Raw genomic sequence first — 9472 nt, 5'->3', positions numbered from 1 at the left:
GAATTTGGGGCACTCATGAACACGTGCTCATCGTATTTTTCAAGCTGCCGGGTCCAGGATTTGAACCATGAAGTCAGCCATGTGGGTTCAGCCATCTTAACCTCCACACCACCAGCTGGCCCATAAACTTGTATTTTTTTTTTAAGAGAGATTTTTGCTATTGGTGCGTGAGCTCCCCAGAGACAGACAGACAGACAAAAAGGGAGAAATCACCCCTGAGGGAGTTTGGCCACGCTGCAATCCCTTCTCCTCCATTCTCCTCTTGAGATTTTGGGCATGCATGCATGCACATGTGCCTGGCATGAGCTTCAAGCTGCTGGGTCCCAGGACCTGAACTACAGTTGATCATGTGGGAATCTAGCACTAACCACTATGCCACTTGCTGGGCCCTGTATTAAAACAAACAAACAAACAATGGGTCTGGGACTCCAACTGTGGTTACCATCTGAGAATCCAACACCTTAACCAACATGCCACCTGCTGGCCCCATTCACTTGTATTTTAATTCCTTTTTTTTTTATTCTTTTTTTTTTTTTGGAGAGGGTTTTGCTATAAGGGCGCATGCGCTCGCCAGACAGACAGAGAGAGACACAAGAGACAGAAAGCGAGAAATCACCCCCCAGGGGGGATGGTCACGCTGCAATCCCTTCTCCTCCATTCTCTACTTGGCGCACATGCGCCCGGCGTGAGTTTTAAGCCACCGGGTCTGGCACGCGAACCACGGTCGACTACGTGGGAATCCAGCGACATAGCCATTACGCTAACTGCTGGTTCCCTTAATTCCATTTTCCCACAAGTTTCCTGAAGTCTATAGATACAGGACACCCAAAGAGACAGTCACGGCCAGTCAGAGATTGAAAAGGAAGAACAGGGCTGAGGAGATGCCATGTGGAAGGATCCCTGTTAGACTCAAGCCAAGGTGGACAATTTAAGGACAAGGGGACGCACTGATGACAAAAAACACTTTGAAGACCTCAGAGTGGAAAGAAAGGTTTACTCCCTGTATTACGCTCTCCCAGGAGATGTCAATTCTAAGGGGAACAAGCCGGATCCTGAAAAAGGCCACAAACCTTTCTCAGCTCAAATACAGCACCCCAAAGTTTGTGTTGCTACGGCATCAGCTTTAAGAGAGTGCATCCATTGTCCGTCCTTGTTACCCTGACACACTGGACAGTGCGGCCTGAGAGAGCCTTCGTATCTCCCACCCTCAACACTCACAGCATCACGTAGGAGAAATCAATCCAAGGGACTTACCAGGGATGTGCCGTAATAAAATAATGTCTGTTAAAAAAAAAAAAAAAAAAAAGGGCCAGCCCTGTAGCCTAGTGGTTAAGGGAGCTGGATTCCACATAATCGACCAGGGTTCAAATCTGAGCCCTGGAAGCTTGAAAACCACTTTTTCTTTTGGAGAGGTTTTTCTTATTGGGCGTGTGCGCTCACCAGAAAGACAGAGAGACATAGAGACAGAAAGCGAGAAATCATCCCCCATGGGGGATGGCCACGCAACAATCCATTCTCCTCTTGGGATCTTGGGCATGCACGCACACGCGCCCGGCGTGAGTTTAAGCCACCAGGTCCGGGACTTGAACCATGATCGACTACATGGGAGTCCAGCGACATAGCCATTACGCTAACTGCTGGTCCCTGAAAAACACTTTTGAGTGTGTCTGTGTGCATGCCCCCAACCTCAACAAGGATGGAGAAAGAGAGAAGGGACTGCAGCATGACCACAGCCATTGAGGGGATGCTCTTCTTTCCTCTGGCTAGTGCACATACTCTGACAACTAAAAAAAAAAAAAAAAGAAAGAAAAAAAGAAAAGAAAAGCAACCCCCTCAGACTGAGATGACTTTTGAGCCAGATTCTCATAGGCCATCTGACTCTCTGCCATAGGCTTAGAGATGACCCCAAATCCCGGCACCCCAGGGCAGGCAGAATTGTGTGGTCAGGGAAGATTGGCAGCAATGCTGAGACACGACAGAGCATGCATCTGTCTTTAAGTCTGTCTTGCAGATCAGGCTGAGCCAGGCACATCCACCAGCGGTCCGGGGCTTACGGGTCTTGAACTTGCTGCATCACACTGAAGTTCAAGGTAGCTAGAGCGTTGAGTCCATCAGGGGGTGGCCGTTCTCAGGAAGCATGATGTGAGTGCTGGCTCCTTTCTTGGTGGAGGATGTATAATGGGCAGATCTGTGGGTGGACCGGCGGAAGCAGACACAGCAGAGGAGGCGGCGGAAGGTTCTGCGCATCTCGGCATCCCGGCAGGAGTACACCACGGCATTGACCAGCGAGTTGGCCTCGGCCAACAGCAGGAAATACTTCTCTACAGCCAGAACATTGCAGGACTTGCAGCCCAGACCATCCAGGAGCAGCACCACCTGGCCTGGCGTCCAGCAAACCACGAATGCCCCTGTGAGATGGAGGTGGGGGGGTGAGTGGAGAATGCGCTCATGAATCCCTCAACTCACTGCTCTGATCTCAGGGCTAGAGAAGGCTCTAGAACTCAGGCAGTAACTATGCAGTTTGCAGTGCCAGAGTTACCTATCTTGGGCCCCCATGGTGGCACAGAGTGGTGTTTCTTATTTTTGTTTGTTTTGGAGAGGTTTTTGCTATAGGGTGCGTGCGCTCGCCAGACAGACAGAGAGAGACAGAGAGACAGAAAGCAAGAAATCACCCCCCAGGGAGGATGGCCACGCCGCAATCCCTTCTCCTCCATTCTCCTCTCTGGATCTTGGGCACGCACGCACACGCGCCTGGCGTGAGTTTAAGCCACCGGGTCCGGGACTTGAACCGCATAGTTGACTAAGTCGGAGTCCAGTGACATAGCCATTATGTCAACTGCCAGTCCCAAGAGGGTGCTTCTGTATGATGCTGGAGCCATATGAAAAGCCCTGGGTTTGGTTCCCAGGCTGACCTGAACAGACTAGGCATATCAATGATCTTGGCTAGCTGGAGGCTTAGGGAAGGACTGGAGTCTCAAGACCTTCTTTCTGGGACCAGCAGTTAGCGTAATGGTTATGTCGCTGGACTCCCACGTAGTCGACTGCGGTTCGCATCCCGGACTCGGTGGCTTAAAACTCACGCCGGGCGCGTGTGTATGCATGCCCAAGCGGAGAATGGAGGAGAAGGGACTGCGACATGGCCATCTCCCCGGGCGGTGATTTCTCCCTTTCTGTCTCTCTGTCTCTCTCTGTCTGTCTGGCGAGCGCATGCACCCTATAGCAAAAAAAATCTCTCCAAAAAAAAAAATTAAAAAAAAAAAAAAAAAAAAGATTCTCTGTGCTGGCAGGCCCGGTCTGGGATCGGTCTTTCTCATAATAGAAAAAAATGTTAAAACCTCCCAGAACATTCTGTCTTCCAAGCTGGGCAGTATGATGGGTAGAACTACTACTAAGACCATTTCTATGATTTGTCTGCCAGAAGGGACAACTTGCCTGGGCCTGGGCCAGTCAGTCCTGTGGTCTAGTGGTTAAGGGAGCGGACCCCACGTGGCTGGCTATGGTTTCGATCCTGGTCCTAGCAGCTTGAAAAACATACCAGGTGGTAGTGCGCATGTGTCTTAAATACAACAGGATAGAGAAATGGAGAAGGGATGGTGACATGATCATGCCCCATGGGGTGCTTTTCCCTCCCAATTCGTCTTTCTCTCTTTGGCAAGTGCACAAACCCACAGGCAAAAAAAAAAAAAAAAAAAAAAAGGGGGACAATTTTCCTAACTGATACAAGTTGGCTAGGGTCCTTTCTTTCTTTCTTTTTTTTTTTTTTTAATTTTTTTTTTTGGAGAGATTTTTTTTGCTATAGGGTGCATGCGCTCGCCAGACAGACAGAGAGAGACAGAGAGCGAGAAATGGCCCCCCAGGGGGAATGGCCACACCACAATCCCTTCTCCTCCATTCTCCTCTTGGGATCTTGGGCACACATGCACACGCGCCCGGTGTGAGTTTAAGCCACCGGGTCCGGGACTTGAACCGCAGTCGACTACGTGGGAGTCCAGCAACATAGCCATTACATTAACTGCTGGTCCCAGCTAGGGCCCTTTCTAAGTGGCAATTTATTCAGTGAGGAAAAGGTCACCGTGGGAAAAACTGATTATTTACTAGAAGGAAATGGATCATCGAGAAGAGTTGCTCCTTACTCTTTGATGGGTGGTGGGGGAGTCTCATGGAGAGAGGCTCCTTGCCACCTCCCCTAAGCCATTCCATTTTATCTCTAATAACCAGAGTGATACATAACTCCTAATAAAAACTCCTAACTTCTGGGACCAGCAGTTAGTGTAACGGCTATATTGCTGGACTCCCATGTAGTTGACCGTGGTTCGAGTCCCTGACCAGGTGGCTTAAAATTCACGCCGGGCGAGTGTGCGTACGTGCCCAAGATCCCGAGAGGAGAACGGAGGAGACGGGATTGCGGTGTGGCCATCTCCCCTGGGGGGTGATTTCTCGCTTTCAGTCTCTCTGTCTCTCTCTCTCTCTTTGGCGAGCGCATGAGCCCTATAGCAAAAATCTCTCCAAAAATAAATAAATAAATAAATAAATAAATAAATAAATAAAACTCCTAACTTCTCATTCTTCAGAACAAAATCTGACTCTTGTTCATGCCTCCAAGACCTGGTTTGACCTTTCCTCCTTCCAGCCCAGCCATAGGGGCCGTCTTTCTTCTTTGGAGTCTCTGGACTGCTCTGGCCTGAGGGTTTTTACCTTCTATTTCCTCCACCTGGGACTCTTCCTGCAACATTCAGATCTCAGCTCGGATATCACCTCCTTCAAGAACATTCCATAAATCATCCCCTCCCATCATGCTCTACCCACTCATTGTTATTATTATTTTTTTTTAGCGGTTTTTGCTATAGGGCGCCTGCGCTTGCCAGACAGACAGAGACAGACAGAGAGACAGAAAGCGAGAAATCACCCCCCAGGGGGGATGGCCACACCGCAATCCCTTCTCCTCCATTCTCCTCTTGGGATCTCAGGCATGCACGCCCATGCGCCCGGCATGAGTTTAAGCCACCGGGTTTGGGACTCGAACCTCGGTGACTACATGGGAGTCCAGCGACAGAGCCATAGCGCCAACTGCTGGTCCCCTGGCTCATTGTTTTAGTAAACGTCTCCCAGGGTCTCCTGGGAGTTAGAGAAGGCGGGGCTCCTGTGGCCTAAGTCTGTCTGAGGGCCACACTCACCCAAGATGATGACAACGGTCTTGACCAGGCTGAGCGTGGTCTCGCGGTAGCGAGGGTGACAGCTGACATGCTCTGCCATGCGCTGCACCCGCCTCCTCACATAGAAGAAAATGCGGGTGTAGACGGCTACCATGAGCAGGAAGACGAGCAGGCTGGACAAGGCCCAGACGGTCAGGTAGGTGCGACTGAGCAGGGGTGCCATGCGGGAGCAGCGGTCCAGGGCACAGAGGCAGTGCCAGGAGTGGGCAGGCAACAGCCCTAGCCCCAGCGCGGCCACCCATACAACCACGATGAGCATGACCACACGGCCCCGGGGCAGGCGGCTATGCAGCTGCACGGCCATCACGCTGCGGTGCCGCTCCACGGCGATGGCCAGTAGTGTGGCCACCGATGCCGTCAGGCTGGTGTCCAGCAGGCCCTGCCTTAGAAACCAGCCCTTGAGCGAGAGCCGGGCTGTGCGTGGTCCTGTGTGGAACATGAGGAAGAGGTAGGCCACGCCGGCGAAGAGGTCAGCGGCCGCCAGGTTACCGAGGAGATAATAAATAGGCTGGTGAAAGCGGCGGTTGGAGGCGATGGCTGCTATGATTAGCAGGTTCGTGAGCAGCACCAGCACGCTGACCGTCAGCCCCAGTGCCACCACAACCACATCCTTGGGTCGCCAGTGGGAGCTGAGCTCCTTGCCGCTGTTATTGTAGAAGAAGCCGATGGTCTCGTTGTAGTAGCAGTGGCTCATGGTGACCATCTGGGGACACAGAGAGAGGTCAGTGCAGCCTGCGTGTGCTGGGAGATCAAAAGAAGGAACAGGAGCCAAGGGACAGGATGAGGAAGGTCTCCAACTCTGATGGCTCAGGACAAAGCAGCCTTGGTAGGGAGACTAAAGAGACTCAGAAAAAAGCAAACTCTGAGACCAGCAGTTAGCATCATGGCTATGTTGCTGGACTCCCATGTAGTCGACTGCGGTTTGAGTCCCGGACCTGGTGGCTTAAACTCACACCGGGCGTGTGTGCGTGCGTGCCCAAGATCCCGAGAGGAGAATGGAGGAGAAGGGATTGCAGCGTGGCCATCCCCCCTGGGGGGGATTTCTCGCTTTCTGTCTGTCTTTCTGGTTCGTGCACATGCCCTATAGCAAAAACCTCTCAAAAAAAAAAAAAAAGAAAGAAAAAAAAAGAAAAAACTACAGGGTAAAAGTAGGGGAACAGCAGTTTCTTCACTAATCTAACTTTTATGAAACCTATTTCCCAAACAAATAGCTCGTTTTGTTTTTTAACCCGAAGAAGCAAAACAAAAAACATGGACAGCCCGATCCTGGCCCAAGGACCACCAGTCTGACCCAGTTGGGAGTTGGAAGACTGAAGGAGAGCTCGGATAGGAAGAGTGGTGTGAGCTGCGGGACTAGACGACAGGGGGTCAGAGACCACAGGGCGTGTGTGGACGAGGGTGAAGTCACTTGTTGGGATTTCGTGGGAAGACGGGCGGGGCTGGGGCGTTGGAGAACCCGAGTGGTTAGCGAGCCAGGCAGCCCGCAGAAGTTGAATGGCGGGTTTTGGGCGCGAGCCTTCTCCAATCCGGCGGGGCACCGGGCTGTTTCGAGTGGGACCGAGGACCATAGCGGTCTCTGGGACAAAGACAGCAGCCAGGGAGGTGACGGCTGATCTGGCCTCCAGGCGTCCCCAGGCTCGGGGTTGCAAAGGGGGTGGTGCCCTGGCCCTGCCGGCATGTGCGGGGGGCCCAGTTCCAGACCCTCGCCCACCCGCCCCCGGTCCATGGCAGCCTCACCTGGCCCGTCCGTCACGTCACAGGCGGGGAGGGGTCGCAGGGGGTCGGGAAGGACTCCAGGCCCATGGCCCAGAGACCAAGGCGGGAGCAAAGGAGCGCACGGGTGCGCCCGGCGCGGGCTGCCAAGAGAGCGCGGGAGGCGGGGCCCCGTCGCCCCGCCCCCGCCTGGGGGCCCCGCCCAACACCCGCTCGGTTGCCCCCTCTCCACTTCCGGCGCAGGGTTCCCCCCCTACCCCGGACCCCTCCCTCCCCACGCACCTCAAGTGCCCACAGTTTGGCGCCTTCAGGGCTGAGTCACTCGGCGAGCCCGGAATTCCCGCTGTGACCTTGCACCGCCCGGGCGTAGCTCCGGGTGGTCTCAGGGTCCGCGCCCAGCTCCAGACCCCCCACCCGTCCAGCCTCACCCGCCCTCTCTCTCTCTTTCTCTCTGTCTCCCTCGCGTCCAATCGGTCGCCGAGTTCCAAGCCACGCCCTGATCCGACTCGGCTCCCACTGCCCGGACCCCCGCCCAACCTCGGCTTCCCCAGCTCGCTCGCTCGCTCGTTGCTGGCAGCTGCAGTTTCGGAGCGTACCCCACCGACTTCTCTGGCCCCAGTGGACCGTGCAGCGCACTCAAGTTTCTTACAATCCCACCCCCGCCCCGGGACAGCGTTGCCCCTTGCCCGCCCTGCCCTGCAGTTCCCTCCCACGGTCTCCCTGGGGTGGCCACGGGCTCCCACACTCCGAAGCACACAGCTCCATTGTCTCGGTTATCTGAATTTTGTTATATTTGTTTGATTCTGCAGGACTGGATTGAGGACTCGGAGCTCCAGAAGGGCCTGGCTGGTGACTCAGCTGGGTGCCCAGGCCCAGTCCTGATCACCTTGTAGGTGCTTGAAGGTGTTTGGGGATGAAGACAGCTGAAGCCTCGGTTTCCCTGCTCCGTAAAATACATGCAAGGGTATACAAGACACGAGTTTATTCAGAGGTCATTTAGACCTCAGATCCCTGGCACTACCAGGATGTGAAGTCTGGAATTGCCCACTTCCTCCAAAAGCCAGTAAGTTGGTGGCGGGTGGAGAAGTGACTTCATCTGAAGTAGCAGCCTGTCCCAGGGGTTAGCAAAGAGGGTGGACCTCCCCCTACCCTCCAAGGATCTCATGACCTGTACTGACCCTGAGTATTGACCCTGAGTGACCCTGGAATCCAAGTGACCCGGATGCTTGGCAGTGACCTGGTCTGGTGGGAGCGGATCCTGAAACATGGATCCCAGAAGGGTTTTAGGCCTCCTCCAGGCTGTGCATTGTTTTTTCATAGACAAGTGACCTGGATGCTTGGCAGTGACCTGGTCTATTGGGGGGCGGATCCTGAAACATGGATCCCAGAAGGGTTTTAGGCCTCCTCCAGGCTGTGCATTGTTTTTTCATAGAAACTCTCCAGGTCGCCCCCTCCCTGCAAGATTGAACCCCTGGCGTCATGGTCATGTATGGCCATCAGGAGGGGGCAGGCCAGGAGATGCGGGTCCATCTTCTGAGTCCTTTGCCCCTTAGGGTGGTAGGGTGGTCACAGATGGTCCTCGGCTTCCTCAGATGGGGGGTCTGGGCAGTAGGTGGTCTTGGGCACAGCCTCATTGTCCAGTTTGGAGAGTAGCCGGGCTGTCTCCTGGGTGATCTCAAAATGCTTGGGCAGGGGGTTGCGGCGCATGGGGCTGCCCTCAGGGGAGGCAGCCGCAGCAGTGCCAGACGCCCGCCCCCGCAAACTCCCTCGGTGCACGGATGTGACAGGAGTCTCCTCACATAGCTTGGAAGCTACCAAGGCCAAGCTGGACAGCTGGTGGGTAACAGGCCGTACGCCCCCCCGGGGTTACTTCACTGGCTGGCGGCTGAAGTGGCCACGGGATTGTGTCCCCAGGAGCGAGTCCTCAGGACCTTGGCTGGGTGCTGTGGGGTGGGATGGTCAAGGCTGAGCACCCCCAAATCCTCTGGCTATCCCCCAGGAATCATCTCTCTTCTGAGTTAAGCCACACCAGGGCAGGAATACCCTCAGGGTGTTGAAACCACTCCATATCCACGCTCACCTTCTCCTCCCCCGTCTGTGCTATCTTCGGCTGTTTCCTCTTTCTGGTGACTCTGCAGGGCTGGAATCTACAGGTAGAGAGAAACCAAGAATGACACTCCAGGGGCTGGCAAGTGGCATGCTGGTTAGAAGTGCTGGACTCCCACATGGCTGACCACGGTTCAAGTCTCGGACCTGGTGTCTTGCTTTCTCATGTACTCTCTCTCTCTCTGATCAAACTGGAAAATAATAATAATAATAATAAAATAAAGTTAAATAAAATAATTAAAAAAAAATGAATGATACTCCAGTAATAAAAATCCCAGTTCCCTGAGACTCTCAGAGAGCTGAGAATTTGTTCTTGTACTAACACGAGTTCCTTTGTAGTTTTGGTGTGTGGGGATGGATTATACAGATAGATAGTTATCTGTATAGATCTCTCTCTATTTATATATATATAATCTATATATATAGATCTACCTATATTT

At 53.6% G+C, this 9472-nt stretch overlaps 2 protein-coding genes across 4 annotated transcripts in view; both read right to left on the bottom strand.

Annotated features, from left to right (window-relative positions):
- Nucleotides 1-1659: 1659 nt before the first annotated feature.
- The window catches only part of LPAR2 (lysophosphatidic acid receptor 2), a 13507-nt gene continuing 5694 nt past the window's right edge, over nucleotides 1660-9472 (bottom strand). Inside the window, exons 2-4 of one of the 3 annotated variants that reach the window (XM_006147086.3) lie at nucleotides 9007-9073; nucleotides 5175-5916; nucleotides 1660-2408 (exon numbers count right to left, since the gene is read on the bottom strand). In XM_006147086.3, the coding sequence (XP_006147148.1) occupies nucleotides 2095-2408; nucleotides 5175-5916 (1056 nt within the window). In that variant the 5' untranslated portion in view covers nucleotides 9007-9073 and the 3' untranslated portion in view covers nucleotides 1660-2094. Of the gene's footprint in view, nucleotides 2409-5174; nucleotides 5917-6950; nucleotides 7088-7208; nucleotides 8219-9006; nucleotides 9074-9472 lie in introns of those variants that run through there. The other 2 variants (XM_006147084.3, XM_006147085.3) reach the window with 2 other exon arrangements.
- Nucleotides 8259-9472, bottom strand: part of GMIP (GEM interacting protein) — a 19558-nt gene continuing 18344 nt past the window's right edge. The window contains exons 20-21 of the mRNA XM_014587305.2: nucleotides 9007-9073; nucleotides 8259-8869 (exon numbers count right to left, since the gene is read on the bottom strand). Of these exons, the coding sequence (XP_014442791.1) occupies nucleotides 8793-8869; nucleotides 9007-9073 (144 nt within the window). The 3' untranslated portion in view covers nucleotides 8259-8792. The remainder of the gene's footprint in view (nucleotides 8870-9006; nucleotides 9074-9472) is intronic.

Source organism: Tupaia chinensis, unplaced genomic scaffold (assembly GCF_000334495.1).
Source record: "Tupaia chinensis unplaced genomic scaffold, TupChi_1.0 Scaffold000201_1, whole genome shotgun sequence".
NCBI classification, from domain to species: domain Eukaryota; kingdom Metazoa; phylum Chordata; class Mammalia; order Scandentia; family Tupaiidae; genus Tupaia; species Tupaia belangeri.
This window is presented reverse-complemented; position numbering and strand designations above follow the sequence as displayed.